Below are 21,870 nucleotides of genomic sequence, written 5' to 3'. Positions count from 1 at the left end.
TCTGTCTTGAATCCTTGCCTACGTTACGTCCTAATAAAAGTCTTTCTTGATTTTAGGGAACTATAGTTTGAAGTAGAAGCTAGTTATATGGGCTAAAAAGATGTAGTGATGCATAATAATAATAAAAAAAAGAAAAATAAAATGGGTTGACCAGCATTTTTGTTTGACTTGAGATCGTATTATTTCTAAGCTGAGGGCATATTTCTTTCATCTTAGTGAGAACATGTGATATCACTTCTTTATTATTTTCTCTCAATTACCATTCATTGGAGTGACTATTTTTATTGGGTTTAATTTCTTTGTGAGAGTGTCACTACTACCAGTGAGATTTTGGGGTTTGACATGTCATTCTTGAAAGTATCTATAATAAAGTCTACTGGGCTGATTCATGTGGATGGTTAATGTGGGTATGATGTTTCTTTAGACTGGAGATAATACTTATACTTTTATTTGATTGCTATCATTAATCTGATTGAATAAACACGAATGTTTTTATTAAAAAAAAATCATTTTGGATTTGAATTTTGTTTTCCCTTTATTTGCTAGGGACTAGCAATAAGCTGGTTGGGGGGTGTGTTGAGTGTTACAAAATACATATTTATAAAAGAGAAAATCGTCATTTTACATTTCAAGTCTTACTAACAACTCTTACTTTTATGTATTTAAGCTTCTTGTAATTTAATTATGTGTGTTTTATTTTAATTAAGTATTTTATGTATTTTAGGGGCATCATGGTCATTTCATAATAAACAAGAGATCAGACGGCAAAACGGACATCACTTTTGAATTCAGGACGGTTGAAAACCTTAAGAAGAGGATAAGAGGAAAAATGGCACTGTTCACATATACGGTACTATTCACGTGTACGGTACTGTCAATGTTACTGTTCACGACACTATTCACATAGACGGATCGATGACGTGGCATTGACCAATGATGTGGCATTGACTGATGAGGTGTCATGATCCTGTTGGACTAAAATTCTTATGTACTGTTGATGGTGACGTGGCAGCATATCAGTGGACGAAAAATTTCGTGTACGGTACATGCATCACACAGGATTATTTTCAACCAAACAGCGTCACTGTTCAACCCGGGTCAAACCGTGTTACTGTTCATCCGGGTGGTAAAACCGCGTACTGTTGACTGATGACGTGGCGCAATCCTGAGCGTCCAAACTGTTTTTAATCCAATGGCCATGATTTACTCCATGTATCTATCAAAAGGGGGCCTCTCCCCCCTAATTTGACATCTCTGAATCCATTTTTAGGATCCATTTTCTGTAATTCCTTCTCCATTTTATATTTTCTACGTATTTTAATAAATTCTCATTTTACCCCAAGTTCAATTATGAATGGCTAATTTTCTTTCAAGCTTGGGTTGAAGGTGAAGTCTCAACATGTGTCATGGGCTTTATTTGGTAAATTTACTTTCTCTTCCCCTCTAATTTTTTTGGATGTTTTAACTTCTCGTCGACAAATAATACTAATCTTGTCTAGTACCGCCTTGGTTTCACCGACCCCCTAGTACAAGGTTATTATTATTTGGCACGATAAGCCCTTAGCACCATATTGATTAGAGCGTGGTTCATGAGGTGTGGATTCCCTCCTCATGATTTAATTGGCATTAATAAGGATTATTTAGCCCATGATGCATGTTGATACGGATCCAGATACCCAAGTACGTCATCTCAATAGATTTCTCTTCAATTTATTCTCGTCATTTCAATTCCAATTTTAGAATTTATTCTCGCCATTTCAATTTCAATTTTAGAATTTATTCTCGCCATTTCAATTCCAATTTTAGGATAATCCAAATCATTTTCACCACAAATCCAACCACCCATTTACAAAATTAATTCTACACACAATTAAAATCCACCTCCTCGTGGGATCGATACTCGTCACCATTAGTCTATACTACAATAGATTCGTGCACTTGCGAGTTCAATAAAATTTGTACAACACCCGCAACCTATAAAATTGCATGCAACAAGTACGTTTATTCAGGTTAGTGGGTTGGCGGGTAATTTTACCATTCCTAATATTGTCTATATGATATTATTTTTCATAATAATAAATTTTTTAATAATGCTTATATAGTCTAATTGAATGCATTTATCTAAAGTATGTATACTCGAATTTTATTTTTAGTCTCGCTCGAAATCCACTCGGTCAAGTCAATGTGACAATTTTTAAAAAATTAATTTTTTAATAATATAGAGTGTAATTTCACTACGTACTATTACAATAATTTTTGTTGACATTGCATTGTACTCTTGAACTAAATTTACGATGTAACTAGACAATTATAATTTTAGTGCAACACGTAGAATTAAATAATTTATACTTAATTGCATAGATGATTATATGATTTAAGCATGATTATTAAACTTTTAAAGTATATTTTATTAATTTGAGTAATACTCTCTTATAAATAGATATTACATAATTCGTGTAGTAATTGCAAACTATGATTGTGCAATCAATTATTACAAATTTATTACACTATTAGTAGTAATAAAATAAACTATCATTAAAATATAACAATTAAGAATAAGGGCAACATCAACTAAGCTACAAATTATGTATCCAACTATGTTAAGTATATTGTTAAATAAATTTAATTTTTATGACTTATAAAAAATGATTGCAATTCGGAACAATAAATAAGTAGTTTTAAAATAACTGTCAACATTATTGTTGAATTACAACATTGAACTGACCAATAAGAGAAAAAGTTCCTTTCGATATTTAATTTAGGAAGCAAAATTAATGTTTTAATATATTTTCTTTTTTCGATTGCATTGATTTTCTAATGTGTTCTTTTACAAATATTGTTCAATTTGATTGTATTTATTGTGTTTAGCTTTAATTAAAGATAAAATAAATGATGACTCAAATTGGATTCAAAGTAAATCCTAATTTGCAAATATTAAAAATTTTCAATAAAAAAATTAATTTTCACAGTTCATTGGATAATCATATAATAAATAAATAATTTGTATTATCATAACCATTTGAAAAATGATAATGCAGTACAAACTGCATGCACAATTGTTAAAAATAAAATTTTGGTTGAAATGATGAGAAATCAAAAAAATTATTTTGGAAAGAAAATAGAATGGTAATATTTTTATGTGAATTAAGACACAAACATAATTCTAAAGCTAATTTATTTTAAAAAGCAATAAGTACAATTAATTTGAAATGATGAAAAGTACAAGTATAAAATAAAGTTGAGTTCAAGAAAAAGTCATGAAGATAAAAAATTTAAAGAAAAAGAGATGTTTCAAGAAAATTAGATTAGGTAAGATTCTAATTTTTGCAACTTACATTATTGATTGTAGATTATAGGAAAAAAGAATAGGGGATACAATAATGAATTTTTAGTATATTGCAGTAAGTTTGATATTATAAGTTGCTAAATCTTGCCCCCAAATTGTAATAGTCAACCACTGTCTTCTTCTCTCTTTCGTCTTTTCCTAAGACCGAGCTCAACCCAATCAAAAACATTTAAAGCCCAACCCTAGCACAAGTCCGACCCAACCCAATTTAGGTCAACGTTGGGTCGGGCTCGACCCGACCCGCTCAAAATTGTTTCATAATTAAATAATTTGAGTAGCTCAAATTTGCTAATTTTTTGTAATTTTACGACCACATCCCAATTTCATTCATGTTACTTTTTAATTTTTGTTCTCTTTCTAGTGACAATACCATGAAAATAAAACAAAATAAATGATTTTTCTAATTTAAAATAATTAACAACACAAAGGCAAAATATACAATACAATTAATCACAAAATAATTCACAAAACAACCAATTAATAGGAATAATTTTTTACAAATCAATTCCACAATCCAACATTAAAAATGCACAACGCAATTAAATTACAAACACAATTCAATTCCACAACCATTTCAACCCCACACACAATTCAATTCCAAAATCCAACATTAAAAACACACAATGCAATTAAATTAAAAAAAAAACACACACACACACAATGTAATTCCACAACCATCTCAACCACACACAATTCAATTCCACAACCGAACATAAAAAAAAAAAGCATGTCTTATACTAACAAAAAAATAATAATTACATAATCATCATGACCATATAAGCTTAAATGAGAAAAATTAATTAATATTTATGAAATTATCAAAGCTAAAGTTGGTGGTAGAATGTGTGCGTGGCTGACTAAGTAATAATGGTCGCTGGCTGGCTCACGTCGCGGCATCGCGTGGCTGGCTGAAGTAAGGCAGCAGGCTGCAGGCGAGACAAATGGAGACCGTTCGGGGCTAATTGGAGTGGAGCAAGTGAGCAGTTAGAGCAGCACGACAAGCGCGCAGTGGACAGTGACGGTGCTCGACCCTGACACAAAATTTGATTAGACTTAAAAATTTTAAGCCGAACTTGACCTGAAACCCGAATATTGGAGTCAAAACCCAAAAAATTAGGGTCAGGTCAGTCTGGCCAAAAATAGGGTCGAGTCAAATTGCCAAGACTAACCGCTTGCTTTTTAAAGCCAAATTTCATTTGCCCCCTTCAAGTTTCTTTTAATTGATTAACTACCCAAACTTATAAAACTTTGGGCTTGGGCCATCCAAATGAGATGGACTCAACACCTACAATTCGAATTAGCAAAAACAATGTCTCTCCTTATTTTCCATTTAGATTTCATATTTCAAATAAAAGTAGATTTTTTCTATTTTTTATTTAGATAAAATTGTCTGACAATAAGTAATAAATTAAGAAAACAAATAATGAAAAATAAGTAAATGTCTTAAAGAAGTTAAATTCAGACTTTAGACATAAAAGCAAATAGCACCTTAGTTATAAGAGAGCAACATACTAGGTAATCATAGCAGCATACTTGTTAATCATACTTAATGATGATTTAATATTAAATCTTGTAAATTAGAGAATAGAAATAAAAAAAGGAGAACAATTCGTAAATAATTGATTCTATGTATTTTGTTCTGCGTCGCTTGTATAAATACATATTTATAGTATATAACTAATCTTATAAAAGGAAGAATACATGACTTATGCCTCTCATATAGTAATTTCATCAATCACGTAATATTGCAAATCTAAATGCACAAGTTATGCCTCTAAATTGGTACAAAACACAAGCCTATAATTAATATTAGAATTCTAGCTTAACAACCCAAGGGGAGGGAGGGTGGGAGTGGGAGGTTAATTAGGTTCTAAAAAATTCTTTAGTAGCAATACGACCATCCAACAAAAATAATAGCAACAACAATAAATAAATTAAAAAGGTAAGGATAGAGAAACGAAATACAATAATTTTTATATCGTTTGGCAAACCCTTCCACGTCCACGCCTCCAAACAAACTAAGCTCGAGAATTCCACTAACACGAAGCCTTATATCTCAAGGCTCCAAAGATTATAATTTACTTTTTAATGTGTCAATATACCTTTACAAATTCAAGGTGTGCATCCCGCACCTCTTTCACTAAGTGTTTATACACTTACAATCACTTAATTTCATAGGTGATATGATGCTTAGAAAGAACACACTCCTCACAAGAATATACTAGTAAGTGATTGCTCAATAATGAATTAGTGTATGCAAGGAAACAAATGAAAGCCTAAGAATGCTTTGAATGATCAAGTTTTAGCTCAGCAAAAGAATATGAAAAAAAAAAAGTTAGAGTTGACTTTATATAAATGGATTAAGAAGCTAGCCATTACTCTCTTAAAATAAGACATTCTCTTTACTATCGAATCACTGGTAACTCTGAAACAAATACTTGCTTGCTGACATGGCATGCTACTATTTGAAATAGATTTAAAAATTTAAGCCTAAACAGATCATTGGGATAACCATTTTAAAGATGGAATGTTTTAGAATATTAACGAATGAATGCTAATTAGGAGGTAGATGACCGCTTATTCTAATTTCTCAATTTTCTAAATTTGATAATTTAGCCTCCAAGCTTTTTAAAATTACATACTATCCTAACATGTTATAAAATCTTTCAAATGATTCCTTTTTCAGAATTTCAAACAACACTTGCATGTCTTTTTCAGAATTTTAAATAATACTTTCAAATAATTCCTTTTTCAGAATTTCAATTAGTCCATATACTTGAAAAACAACCATTTTGATAAAAACACTTGATCTTCATTTTTTTTCGAGTATACGAGCTCTATAATATGATAACAATAATGGATTTAAATGTCATGATTATGATAATAATTTGAGCTTTCAAATGTTTAATCATGAACACATTTAATCATATTAACTTTACGAGAAATGTGAAACAATAAATTACTTAAGTTAGTATCCTTGATATTTGTCCTTAACTTGATTAGCTCTGCCAATTGAGTGATTTAAAATTGATCTTACATGGATGGTTTTTGTCCTTCAAGAGGTAATAAAATTGAAATAATATATTTTCTATTTCATCCTTAACATATGCTTTGTTATCATCAAAGTCAAAGTTTTGAAAACCTTTAGATCAATAATCTCTCTCTTTTTCATGATGATAAACACTCCATGTATTTTGACAATAATAAAGGGATTTTGACAACAAGATTTTCGAGAAATACAGAGGTCCCCCAAGTATGAAATGAGTATATAAAATATCTAAACATAGGAAACACTACACGAAGCTCAAGATTAGTCAATCAAGAAATAAACCATAATTAAAGCATTTCACTATAATATCATCAAGCATGCAAGAATTTTTTGAAAAAGATCTCATCTTATCAAACACATAAGCACTTTATCATATCAAAATACATTCTTTCTCTCCCCATTTGGACATCATTAAAAAGTATTTTTAGCACTAGTCCATAATCAATAATCACATTTTAGAAATCAATATAATTAAGCTCATCAGAGATCTAATGTGACATTTTAATTCAACTTAAATAATCCCATACACCTCAATATCCAAAGTTCACATATTTCTTTTCAAAAAAAAAGTACACATATTTCTCCCACTTTTGATATCATTTAAACTAAGCAAACAAATAATGCACATTCAATAATTTGTCAATAAAGTTAAAAAAAAAAAAAAACAACATTGAATCATCAATCATAGATCTCATAAGAACTTCATCAAGTACAATGTGAGGACTTGTAATTTGATTTTGGGACCAAAATATAATTGAGGGAAAGTTGCTGGGCCATTTTACAGATCAACTTCAGTTGAGGGTTTGTTTTTTGTAAAATGTTGCTGACGTGGCCAAAAGTTATTAAAGTTGTTGGCTAAAGCAACAATGCCGGGCATTGAGGCCCGGCATCGTGCCGGCATGTAAACACAGTCGTTGGATTCAAGTAAAATGAATCCAACGGCTGAGATTGAAAAGAAATAAAAAAGAGAAAAAAATTGTTAACTTGTTAAACCGGTTCCCAAAGCTTGCAAAACAAAATTTTGCTTTTTGAGGGTTTCACCCAGGCCATTCCCAATCTGTCACACCTCTCTATGAAATCACAAATTTCTCTCTTCTATTTGTTTAGTAATCACGCAAGATCGAAGGCACCATCTCGTTCAAAGCAAATAACAAGTGGAATCCATGAAGCAGTCGCTGTCATCCTAAGGTGTTGAAGATGAACACAAGTTCCTTTATTTCCTTTTCATTTTGTGAGTTAACGGCAAGGTGAGGAGGTAATTTGGACCTTTGTGGTTTTTGTGATGTACTGTAAACTTTGTGTGAAATAATTAGAGATTTGAAACAATTAGAAGTTTGGTAATTTAGAGTGAAAAAAGATATTTAGATGATGAAAAATTGATGTTGAAGAGATGATTAATGGCTTGGAAGCATGAAATTGGCAAGAAAACCCTCAATCCTGATATGATTGATGTACTGTAATTCAAGCATGAAATTGAAGAAAGATATTTAGAAGGGGATGCAATGTTCCCATGATTTTGCATAGTTTCAATGGCATTAGTTGGTAAAATTTCTGATTGATCAACACCTAGTAGATTCGCCATAAATGTAGTCGAGGGTGGCAATGACTCCAGCAATAAAGGCCTGATCTATCCTCGGTTTCACCACTATGTGATATAGATCCTTGCTTTCCATTAAGTCTTCTATTTCTTTTTTCACTCCAATCTGTCATATTTAAACGGAATCATCACTAAGTGATCAAAAGCAAAACGAACACTGCAGCTTTAGCATACTTTTGCTTAAATGAATAAAAATAAAGCAATGTCTACAGCTTTTAGATCATGGAGTTGATTGTATACCTGAGCTACAATGTTGCCACTGGGATCAACAATGATGCAGTCTTTATCTGGGAAGTAACCTTTGACCTCAAAGTTGCTACTTCTGGCTGTAGTTTAAGTGGAGATCCTTATGGAATTGTTCCTCAATAAACATGAACTGTTGGGTGGTTCTTTTAAAGTAAACACTAATTTCTTAGATCCTTCATAGTCAAAAGCGTAACCCTTCCATTTTTTAATTTTTTTCTATTTTGTTGTTGATTTTTTGAGGTTTGGTTTTTAAGTGTTATTTTTCTATAGGTACCCTAAATTTTTCTTGTTTGGTTTTAGGTGTTGTTTGCTTGTTTTGAGCTCTACACTCTTTAGAAGGAATACTAAAGATGAGCGCTCAATAATTTGCCAAGAACTTACCCATTTTTCTGGGTCCGGCCTTGATACTACATTTATGTGTGGTCTATTTCAGGATTTAAAATATAGCATACAGTTATAAAATGGAGTCCACAGAAGGCAGAAGGGGAGGACCTGGTCAGAGAGCTTGGATACACTTTTTGTAAGTATAAAATTATTGCTTTGAATAAAGTTCTTATTATAACTATTTATTTTGTTGACGTAATTAGTTGAACTAAAATGTTGTGTACAGTAAGCATGAAGCAGAAAAGGTCAGGCAAGAAGGGATCAAAAAAGTTTGTAGGGCGACAATTGTTGAAAAATGGAAGAAATTAATGAATGAGGAAAAGTGCCGATTTGGTACGATGCATGAGGACCCAAGTTCAAATGTTGGTGAAAGGAGTATTGAAAAAACAGATGAAGAACAAAAAATTGGGGATAAGCATAGCCAATGTAATTTATCTCGTTGTTGTGTCAGTGCATTCACTAAGGTCATTTCCACACTGTCGGCCGACCAACAAGCTGCAATTAGAGAAATTGGCTTCGGAAGCATGCTAGAATTACGATGTGGTCGCCTAAGACAAGACTTCTATGAAACACTTGTCCAACAATGTGATACAAAGAGGCACTGTATAGTTTTGCAAGGGAGAGAGTTTTGTTTAAACCCTACAACCTTCAACATCGTAATGGGGATCAAAGATAGAGGGGAACTAGTATACATCCGAGAAGAAGCGGGTGATATAATTGAACTGCGTGCCAAGTATAGAACGGGTGGAAGAAGAATTGAAATAGCCGCAGTTAGTGAAAGATTGATAGCTAATAAGAGTAGTGTGTTAGCTTAAAGGGCTATACATAATATAATTTTGATGATAACAAACATATGTATTGAGTGATTTAATAAATATTGTATTTCACATTTTCACTAGTTTTTTAAGGATAATATTTATGCAAGTGAATCAAGTGAAATCAAGATTGAAGACACTCAACGGACAACGGCGACATCAAGAATATAGTTTAGAGCTCAACGAACAAATTAGTGCCATGAATTCTTGTAAAGCCGGTATGATTTAATTGATGCATGATTTAGCATTTGAGAAGCTCAAGAGATTAATTTAATTAAATTCTTTTCATAAGCTAAAATGTTTTATTTTTATAAAGTAAAATATTTTGTGGAATTGAGTAATTTGGACTTAAATGCTAAGTTTTGAAATCTTTGATTTTAATAAGTATTATCATTAAATTTCGAAGTTGGACGTTTTTATAAACATTTGAAATGTTTTGGGCCATACTATAATTTATGAATATTTTGGACTAAAGTGAAAGATTTTGAGAACTTTGAAAAATATGAGTATTATGTTGAAGAGGACCTTTGTGCGAAACAATAAAATCTTTGGGGCCATATCATAATTTTAGAAAGTTTTGGAAAGATAACTATTCTTAAGTAATTCTGAAATTGGACTTATTTGAAAAGTTTTCTGACGTTTTGGGCCATAATATAATTATAAAAAGTTTTAGACCAAAGTATAATTTAAGTGAACAGTATTACTGTAGCAAAATTCAAAAATAACGGTAATATCACTGTTCCTGAGTGGTGAGCTGGATAAACAAGCGACTAGCCGCTTGGGCGCTGGAATTTGCCTATAACGGCTAGTTTTCGAGCTTTCACTATAAAAACTCAACTCAAACTTAATTCTAATAAAAAAAAGTGCACGCAAATATAAGATCATACAACATATATTGAGCTTCCAAAATGCAAATCATCATTGATTGAAGAGCGTTTTTGTTGTAAGTTTTATTTCTCATCAAATTGTGAGTGTACAAGTGTGGGAAACACTTGGGGTGAAGAGATTGGGGATATAATCTCTTGTTGTAAAGGTCCATTGACACCTTGGAAGTCAACTGTAAACATTTGAAGCCTTGGGAGGCTTGGATAGTGAAATCCTCAAGCCGGGTGAGCTTGGAGGCATGGACGTAGGCGGGGATAGCCGAACCACGTAAAAATCCTTGTGTTTGTTTTCTCTTCCCTTACTCTTTTAATAAATTGCTTGATTGAATTTATTTTTTTTTATTTGATTAAGGCAATAGATTAAATTGTTGTGCGAATTATATTACATTATTTTTAAAACTCCAATTCACCCCCCTCTTGGGTTGTATAACTTGCATTTCATAGTGATGACGACTTTAAGATCATGTTTTGTTTGTTTCTTCTAGGAACTGTATTGTGTCCCACAAGTGCCAGCTACATCAATCCGATGTATCTGCATTCCTTAAAAGATGTGCAGTTAATTAGGAAAAAGAATTGGACTACATGGTGTTTCAACTTTCTGTGGGAGGGCATAGCGAAGTATAAAATCATCAAGTGAAGTCAGTTAGTGGTTGTGTTGTGTTTTTAGAGGTATATTTAAGAAATCTTAGATGCCATAATTAATTTACCAAATACGAAAATAAAATGATGTAGTAATTATTTTTTGAATAAACAGTTGTTCTACTTTAGTGCTGTTTTGTATGATCGGTGTTCCATGGACAGAACAGTTTGCCCTGTTATTGTATAGACCAAGGAAAAGATTCGGCGCTTATTGAATTGGCGGAAAAAGTTTGGAGACATGACAAGTACTGAGGTTTGTTTTATTTTTTGTCTTGTTCACACATGTATTTAATTTTGTTTACGGTTAATTGAATATATTTTGATTGTCATTATGTATGATTGTTGTGCATATTTATTTTAGGTTCCAATGCGTGAATCAAATTTTCTGCAGCTCGAAAGAAATTTCCCTCATTTTGAACAAACCGAAGATGCTGGGCCGAGCACTGTTAATATAGAGGAAGCTTTTAGGGTACTAACACAGTGTGTCCACAGAATTGAACACAAAATGGATTCGTTCAATGTGAGAATGGAAATGGTTGAGAAGACTTTGGAGGAATTGAGATCAAAGTCTCCAGTTGGTGCACCATCAAAACAACCATCTTATCCATGCCCGCCATCTCCGAGCTTGAAAATAGTAGAACCAACATGTCTAGTCAGAAAAACCGAGCCAACCACTGATGGAAAAAACAAAATGGTAATGGATAGCGACGAGGACTCTGTGGATCGCAGATTGAACTTGAGCCTCGATAAAATAATGGGCTGGATGGGGACAAGAGAAGAAATCGGTGAATTTCGTAAAGATCATACCCACTTTGTCCCTATTCCACCACCTAATCTCTGAGATGAGGTACAGTTTTATAACGTCATTTTCTTAAAATTATTTCGATGATAACTCACTTATGAAGTAACTTACAAATAAATTTATTTTTTATAAAGGATATAGACGAACCAGTTCAACTTAAGCAAAAACCTCAAACATCTACTAGTGTCAGTGTCCTGCCAACGCGACCAAGTAGGAATCGTAAGCCAGGTCGATATCAACTTTCACCGTACGATCAAGTGTCCAGGGGAGCAAATCCCAAGTATAAAGCTGGTCCGTTTCAAGTCAATGATCCAGTTACGCTGGAAAAATTGAACCTTATTCAATATGCTTTTAACAAAGAGGCTGACGAAAGGTAAAATTCAGAAGACTGAAATTAGTTTTATGTATATAGTTGTTATGCTATACGACTAAAAAATTACCGTGTTTTGTCTTTAGTGAAATCATTGTTTTTAGTTACAGCGAAATTCTTAATCGGCATTCTTTATTGACTCTTTTGCCTGGGGCTTATCTATATGGTAAGGTATTAGGTTTCAACATTTGGTGATGTCACAATATATGTTTGTCGTTTATTATATGTTATTATATATCTGAATCAATATGATCACTTTTAGGTGATTTCTATGAAAGCGCATCACCTCACCCTCATTCAGCAGGTGGTGGAGAAAGATGTGCCAATGAATTGGTATTTACCAACAAGATATTCTGTGAGTCTCGCCGGTACTTGTTGCATTGTGTTTTGGCTTCTTTATTGACAACTTCCTTATGCAACGTTGTCTTTATTATGTGTAGCAAGCAGTTCTAATGGTCAGAGATGAGGTGGATTGTTTTGCAAGAGCATCTAGATGTGGAAAGAATTTTATGCAACAGGTGCATAGGTGTCAAAAGGTTACTTTCTTAACCTTTAACTTATTTCAATTTATATTAGTGTGCTTGGTGTATGACATTGACAATTGAAATATCAGATTTATGTGCCAATAAATGATGAATCATCTCATTGGTACCTACTGATCGTGAATGTCAAAAATACAAGTGCAGAAACATGGGATCCTCTTCCAGATCCCCGTAGTAATAGAAGACGACACAATCAAGCCATGCGCATTATATCTTAATCATGTTCTTTTTTTTTGTGATCTATTTAACATTATCAGTTATGTATATTGTGTTATATTCATATCCATAATATTGTCTGGTTTTCGACATTGCCGACAACTACATTCCTTGGATTGGATTCTACAGCCCCAATTTCCAAGCAATATGCAACACGTGAAGTTTCAAGACTTTCCAATCAACCGGGGCATTGGAGTTCCAAAGCAAAGGAATGGATATGACTGTGGGGTTTATGTGATAAACTATATGGACAACCCAGAATTTATTCCGAAGAAATCGTCAACTTTGGTATGACTATACCAAACTTGTTTAATGGTTGAACTCAAAATTTTGTTAACTTCATAATTATATAAAACCTATTAATTATATGAAAGTAATATTAGTTTCCTTTCAAATTGACAAGTACACATCTGAGGATACACGGGGTAGGCTAGCCATTCAACTAATTAATTCTGCATTGAATCAAAATCGAGATAAATTGCTGGAACTAAGCAACGCACAGTTTTCGATTCATGCTGTAATGGTGAACCCTATACCCTCTCAAGTGCAAAAGCCATTTCACCAATAAAACGGCAACATTCGTAAGAAGAAGAAAGTTAACACGAGAACGCGCGCTTAGATATCGAACCATACTACGGAATGATTATGCAAGTGATTGCATACTATTTTTTGTTATAAGTTGTTTGAAACGTGTTGGGAGGTCATACCGTGACTTTTTTTGACTTCTTACTTACGATGGTTGTAAAATCAATTTTAATGGAGAATTATCTTTAAATTTATGACATGGTTATGTATTCTCGGCCGAGACATTATTTAACTATAATGAACATATGTATGTTAACAGTGTTCACATCTCATCATTTGATATTAAACTAGTTGTCATGTTGGTACATGATAGTGGAATTCAAATGGTAATACATATTGACTCATTTTAATGGCACTGCTTAATGAGGCCACCAATAAAAAATATTAGAAAATTGGTTGCTTGCATGACCTAACAATGTTGGATTGACACCAGCAAAGGCTCCAGGATTCTGGGTGCTTGATGAATCGAATACGGCAAAACAGTTTCCATCGACACTAAAATCAATACCACGAAAGTTATTTGCAATGAAATATCCAACAATGAAATAATTAAACACATGATAAAGAACTTGGGACATACCTTAGTTGGGTGCTATCATTCCCTTAAATAGGACAAGTTCGTGCTGTATACCCAACCTGACGACATTTTCCACACTTTCTAGAGCTTTTTGCTACACATTTTCCTTTAGATTATAGCGCCCTTGGTCTTTACAACTACAGGATTACGAAGTTTTGTTCCCATTCGTAATTTTTTATTTGAGAGATCGTCTCGTTCAAATTGTTGTTCATAAGTTAATGTTAGCGGATTGATTTCTACCAATGCATATTCATAGGCTTCAACATTTTTTGCTGCATTGTAGTACATTTTATTGCAAGCTGCAGACAATGCACTAATACTGCGTTTACTTTTTGGAATCCTGAGGAGTGGGAATCCTTGGATTAGGAGTGTGGAGTGGGAGTGGGAGTAGGGTGTTTACTTACACTAGAATGGAAGCATGGAATAGAGATCAGAATCCAATTTATGAGTTTACTTTGTCTTGGATTGGGAGTAAATAATTTCAAATTACAATTTTATCCTTATTTAAAGAATTTTAGTTTTTAATTACAGAACTAATAAAAATATATTTAATGAATAATATTTATTTTATTATATTTGTAAATTTATTATAATTATTAATATTCTTAATTATGAACAATAAATTATTAATTTTAATATAAAATGAAACCTTATTTTATTTTATTTAATATAATTATATTAAATTTATTATTATATAAAATAATAATATAATATTATTTAGGACAAAATTAATATTTTCTTAGAATAAACTATTTATTAATATTAATATTAAATAAATATAGTATTATTATTTTTAAAATAAATATAATAATATTATATTTATTAATTCTCTATTAATATAATAATATTATTTTAAAATAATTTTAACTTAGAATCAATGTAAATTATTATTTAGTTAAATATAATATTATTATTCAAATAAATATTATTTATTTTATTTTATTAATTATAAAATATTAAATTAAATTAAATTAAATTAAAAATGAAAGGATAAAAAGGGGAGAGGTGGGAGTGGATTCCCACTCCCACCTCCCCCAATGGGAGTCCCACTCCCACTCCCCACTCCAAAAATGAGTGGGGCCCACGGAGTGGGATTCCCAATCCGTGGCCATTTTAAGCAAGTAAACGCTGGAGTGGGAGGAATCCACACTCCTCACTCCCACTCCAGCAAGTAAACACAACCTAAATCTAGCCACCTCTGAAACATCGGTGTCAACTTCTGGTTTTGTGGTCCTGCAAGTATTGTGCTCCTTGGCTTTTTTTGTCCATCTACGAAGAACCATATTATCAGGAATCTTTGCAATTTGTTCTACTTTCAAGACATGAAACATATGCCTACAAGGAAGCACAATGGACTCCATCATTTGACAAGAACATTGTATGTGGTTTTCTTGTAGATTGTGGATGACATTCCAACATGTTGTTGGTGTCCCAAATTCAGTCACTGTGTACAAAGCAGCATCGACAGCTTTGACAGTTTTTACTTCGATGACCGCTCCTTCTCACAGCATCTCATCTCTAACCTTTGAAAAAACTTTTAACGAGAACAATTGTGCAGCATGTTTCTGCAGACTCTGTAAGTGCGTTCTTAAGACAGGAGTACTGTATTTGGTTTTGAACTCATCGAATGTTTTTGTGGTACGAATATTACGGAGAGCACGATCGATTTGTCGCACAAACTCATACAATTTTAGTTTATGTTAGACAAATCGGCTAAGATATGCATTCATACTTTCACATCGTTGAGTGCTTCGCATACCAGCAAAGAATGTTCCTCTAAGATAAGCTTCCGCCCAGTTGCACCGCTTTGAATACATTTTCTGTACCCATGCATGTTGTTCAAGTGCGAATTCAACCACTACCTCTGACCATTGGGTTTCAAATTCAACTACCGTTATAGGTGTCAACATCAAATCACGAAATTTTCTTGTAAAGTCTTCGTTCTTCAAATTAGCCTACGCATTGCGCTCGAGATGCCAACAACAAAGACGATGGATGCACCCAGTAAACACTGTCTTTATTGCCTTCCACATTGCCTTGTCACCATCAGTAATTACAGACACGGGCTTTCGATTGCCCATAGTGGATAGGAAAGTTTGCAGCAGCCACGCGTATGAGTCAATTGTCTCTTCTGCGAGCAAAGCAAAACCGAAAACCGTTGTTCTGAAGTAATAGTTTATTTCGACAAGTGTTACGAGGGGTTTATGATATGCATTAGTCTTATACGTTGCATCGAATGCCAGCACATCACCAAAACACTGATAGTCATAACGAGCTACACAATCAGCCCAAAACAAATTTTGTAGTCTATTTTCATCATCTAGTGTGTACTCAAAGCAAAGCCCAGGGTCATGTTCAAATTTTGCCGCAAAGTATGCTATAGTTGTGTCTGAGTCAGAATCTCCAACCTCGGCACGAGTGGAAGCATCTAGCGTGTTTTGCATGTCTTTGCGTGTGAACCTTAAGTTTTGAGGCCCCTCTACCTGATCAGCCATGTAATCCATGAATTGGCAAGTCTTCACACCAACATGCCTTAATGCCTTTGCTTGCGTAAGTTCTGCATCAGTAACCTTTTGATGTGAATGAATAAGGTGAACTTCATTATTAGAAGCCAAATGATGGTTGTGCTCAGGCCTGAATTCTTTGGCGATGTATTTACCAACTGATTCATCGTAATTCACTCGAAATGATGCCCGACACCCGGTTCGTTTTAGAGGCTGTGGTTCTCGCACCCTTCTGCAGTTTTCAGATTGTCTTTCATCTCTTACCCCTTTGAAATGACAAACCCAACGTCGAATTGTGATTCGTCCAGACTTTTTTCTGCGACGCATATCATCTTTCCTAACACCTAAACCAATCATTCGGGCATAATTGTTATACCATAGTTGTGCATCCTCTACTGAGTCGAAATGACTGCCAAGTATGTCCGATGCCTGTAAACCAACCTTTGGAGCAATGGATATTCCTATGTTGCTGGAACTATGTGGGCTACTCATATTTAACCCATGTTCAACCAAAATAACATAATTCACACCTTTTTATCTTAATAATTTAATATAATAATAAATATGAAACCATCTATGCGAGCACAAATCTACTACTTAAATTACAGCACATACCTTTGTTGAAGAGAAACTTGACTTATGAAAAGTTGAAAACTAGGCACCAGAGATGTTCAACGAGATTTTAGAACATAGCATTTGAGACTATGTTTTGGAGTGACTGTGTTTTTTTATGAATAAGTCTTGTACATGAGCCTCAGGATAATCCCTCATTAATGGAGGGAAGGTGAGTTTTGTTTTCATCATATTTATTGCAAACCTAACCAACCACTCGGCTAACCGGTTATGAAAACTAACTGACCGAATACGAGGGACATGCTTGCTGTTAACAATCGGATAATCGGTTATGAAATCTGATTATCTGGATTCGAGGGACATGTTAATAACCGAATTAAAAGGGCTTTCTAGACGAAACCGGATTACCGGTTGTGAAATCCAGTTATCCGGATTCGAGGGACAAGCTTGTTGTCCACAACAGGATAACCGATTATGCAAACCGAAAATTCAGATTCGCGTGGCTAGGTCACTGCCAAAACCGGTACGCCGGTTAGGAATTTCCATAAATCCGGATTCGCGTGGCTAGGTCACTACTAACAACCAGTTAGCCAGTTAGAAATTTCTGAAAATTCAGATTCGCGTGGCTAGGTCACAGCCAACAACCGGTTAGCCGGTTAGGGATTTTTGGAAATTCGAAATCGCGAGTATATAAACTATTCATCTCCTCTTTTATCTTTCAGTAAACCGGATAGCTTTCTCTCTCTATAACCGATTATTCCTCTCTCGTTTTCTCTCCAAAATCCATTATTTTCACATGTTTTTTTTTGCAAATGGATCCATGAAACTTGTTTCCCATCCATTCTTGTATCCAAAATCATCCTTCAAACCCTTTTTCAACCTCAAAATCAATAGATCCGAAATCGATTCTAGGGTTTAAGCTGAAACTTCTCTCTCTAGATTTCTCCCTCTGAAGCCGTTTTTTATCGAAATTGCTTCTCAAAATCTTTTTACATCCTTATTATCTCCCTTCTCATTGATTTATTTCACTTCAAATTAATCAAACTCACCATGTCAAGCTCACAGCCAGTTCGAAGAAAAGGCAAAGAACCGGTTCAACATACCAACCGATCACGACAAGCATGGGGCACATCCAATCAAGCCAACTTTGAGGCCACACACTTTCAGAACCACAAACATCTAGCCAAACGATTTCACCAACAGTTCATGACTTTGAGGTCCTCCAAACCTTTTTTGTTTTACCGGATTGGTTGAATAATCTTAGTATTAGCAATAAAACTTTATTGCAATTGTTGGAAGATGTTGGTTGGCTTAATGCAATTGTTTTTTAGGAAAATGTATATCCCAACTTGGTGAAAGTGTTTTACTCGAATATGGATTGTTCCACGGAGAAAGAGAATCGAGTAATCACCACAGTTGGAGGAGTTTCGATTGAGTTTGATGATTCAGAGTTGAACTCTATCCTAGGAACTTCCGATGATGGTCTAGAAATATTTTCACCTAGGAAACCTCCTGATATTGATGACTATTTTCATATTGATACTGTTAAGAATATATGTCGTTGTATTAACCTTTTGGATGACGATTGTACTATCCATTTTCGCACCCGATGTCTTTGTCTTCAAACTCGGATATTACTTCGTTTTATTCAGAGTATTGTGCTTCCTAGATCAGGCCATTTGGATGAGGTTTCTCATATGGATGTTGTCTTGATTGATTGTATTCTTAGACATCGTCCAGTCGACTTAGGATACACCATTGTCTGAAACATGCTTAGTATACCTAAGTTGATTACTCGTTCCCTTCCGTATGGTCATTTCATCACACGAATCCTCAAATACTTTAGCATCCCTATCGAAGAACCATCATGTAGGCCATCTAAGAGCATTGGGGATGAGGCTGTTAGTTCTTTAGGTTTTGAGTGTCGTAATGGCACTTGGGTGAAAGTCGCTGATAATAAGTTCACCTTCATTGCTCCAAGTGATGATCAGCCACTTAATGTTGTGGTTCCAGCCCATCAGCTACCTGATTTTTCACTTTTATTTCGGGGTCAGTGTAGAGGTCAAGCACCTTCAGTGTCTCCCTCAGCTCCTGCATCTGCTTTACCACATCCCGAGCCTCCTACTTCTAAAGAAGTTACTCTTCAGCAGCTTATGGATGAGATGAGGACACTCTCTGTGCGGCAGACTGAGTTTCACCACCAGCAGCAGTAGCTTATTCATGGACAGCACCTCATCTTTGAGCACTTTGGCATTCCATATCCGTATCTACCTCCATCACCACCATCCTCACCACCTCAGTAGTCTCTTATGCTTGTATTTGGACACACCTACATTTTATTATGATTTTGGATTATGTATTTGTTTTGAATGATATGGATTTGTTTTTATTGTTTGATATTTCATGGATAAATTATTGTTTTGAATTTGGACATATTTGAAAATATTTAAATGTTTTCGGTCATTCTATAATTTATGATATTTTGGATCATATCTTAATTTCAGAAAGTTTTGGCTTTAATAAAGTAATAATTAGAAATTCTGAAATTGGACCTATATAAAAATTTTTATAACGTTTTGGGTCATAACATAGTTTCATACAATTTTGAGGTCAAACTGTATTTTAAAAACATAATTCATTGTAACACTTCACGTGGAATATACAACTTATCACGTAAAGTTGGCAACATGGACGTCAAACATGAAACGGCCAAGAATAATCGAGAATTTTGGCTTTATCCAAAACATGTAACAACGTACATCAAACATGAAATCCTACCGTCAGACATGCAACAACTAAAGTTAAACATGAAACTTGCAACACTTCACGTTAAATATGCAATTTATCACGTAAAGTTCGCAACATGGACGTCAAACATGAAACGGGCGGAATATTTGAGAATATTCTTTATTTTGGCTTTATTCAAGACTAACGTAAAACATGCAACCGTTACGTCGAATATGCAACAACTGATGTTAAACATGAAACTTGCAACACTTCACGTGAAATATACGACTTAACACGTAAAGTTCGCAACATGGACATCAAACATGAAACGGGCGAGAATATTCGAGAATATTCTTTATTTTGGCTTTATTCAAGACATGCAATCTCCAACGTAAAACATGCAACCATTATGTCGGACATGCAACAACTAACGTTAAACATGAAACTTTCAACACTTCACGTGAAATATACGACTTATCACGTAAAGTTCACAACATGGATGTCAAACATGAAACGGGCGAGAATATTCGAGAATATTCTTTATTTTGGCTTTATTCAACACATGCAACCTCTAACGTAAAACATGCAACTGTTATATCGGACATGCAACAACTGACGTTAAACATGAAACTTACAACACTTCATGTGAAATATATAACTTATCACGTAAAGTTCGCAACATGGACGTCAAACATGAAACGGGCGAGAATATTTGAGAATATTCTTTATTTTGGCTTTATTCAAGACATGCAACCTCTAAAGTAAAACATGCAACTGTTACGCCGGACATGCAACAACTGACGTTAAACATGAAACTTGCAACAGTTCACGTGAAATATACGACTTATCACGTAAAGTTCGCAACATGGACGTCAAACATGAAACGGGCGAGAATATTCAAGAATATTCTTTATTTTGGCTTTATTGAAGACATGCAACTTCTAACGTAAAACATGCAACCGGTATGTCGGACATGCAACAACTAACGTTAAACATGAAACTTACAACACTTCACGCAAAATATGCAATTTATAATGTTAAGTTCGCAACTTCAACGTCAAACATGAAACATACGAGAATATTCTGAAATATTATTTATTTTGGCTTTATTCAACACATGCAACATCGTACGTCAAACATGAAATCCAACCGTCGAATATGCAACAACTGACGTTAAACATTAAACTTACAAGACTTCACGCGAAATATGCAATTTATAACGTAAAGCTCGCAACTTCGACGTCAAACATGAAACAGACGAGAATATTCCAGAATATTTTTTATTTTGGCTTTATTCAACACATGCAACATCTTACGTCAAACATGAAATCTGATCGTCGAATATGCAACAACTGACGTTAAACATGAAATTTGCAACACTTCAAGATAAATATGCAACTTATCACGTAAAGTTTGCAGCTTCGACGTCAAACATGAAACGAACGAGAATATTCTGAAATATTCTTTATTTTGGCTTTATTCAACACATGCAACATCTTACGTCAAACATGCAATCGAGACGTCAGAGATGCAACAACTGACGTTAAATCTGCAATACTATTTTTTTTCATTTTCAATTTCTTTATTTTTTAATTATATTATATAGTATTATAAGGTTTCTATTATATTATTTAATTTGTTTATCTTTTTCTATTAATTATATTATAAAAAATTATTTTTGACATTTTATTTAATTTTTCATTTTATATTATATTTTTAATATATATTTTTTAAAAAAAATATGGTGCAACCGGTTTGTTAATCGGCTGCACCAAGTATTTGGCAGCCAAAGACAGCCTGGCTCTCTTTTTGAGAGCCCGGCATGGTGCCGGGTACAAACCCAACGGCACTGTAGCCAAACCCAAATTTGTTAGGCTGTTTCTGGAAAATTTTCAAAATAAAAAGGTTGATACACAACACTTGAGATGTGAGGTTTTTTCTCATTTGTTTCTTAATCAAAATAACCAATTCTTGATTCAGAGTGATCCTTATAATGTCCTCTAAAAGCTTGATA

General features: G+C 33.8%; 1 protein-coding gene across 1 annotated transcript; it reads right to left on the bottom strand.

Moving 5' to 3' along the window:
• Positions 1-16,007: 16,007 nt before the first annotated feature.
• On the bottom strand, positions 16,008-17,048 carry LOC127899885 (protein FAR1-RELATED SEQUENCE 5-like). The gene has a single exon (XM_052434028.1). It carries the CDS (start codon positions 17,046-17,048, stop codon positions 16,008-16,010), a length of 1,041 nt encoding a protein of 346 aa, XP_052289988.1.
• Between the last annotated feature and the right edge of the window lie 4,822 nt (positions 17,049-21,870).

The sequence above is a fragment of the Citrus sinensis genome, chromosome 9, assembly GCF_022201045.2.
Source record: "Citrus sinensis cultivar Valencia sweet orange chromosome 9, DVS_A1.0, whole genome shotgun sequence".
Classification (NCBI taxonomy): Eukaryota; Viridiplantae; Streptophyta; class Magnoliopsida; order Sapindales; family Rutaceae; genus Citrus; species Citrus sinensis.
Note: the sequence above shows the minus strand (reverse complement) of the source record. Positions and strands in the feature narration are given on the sequence as shown.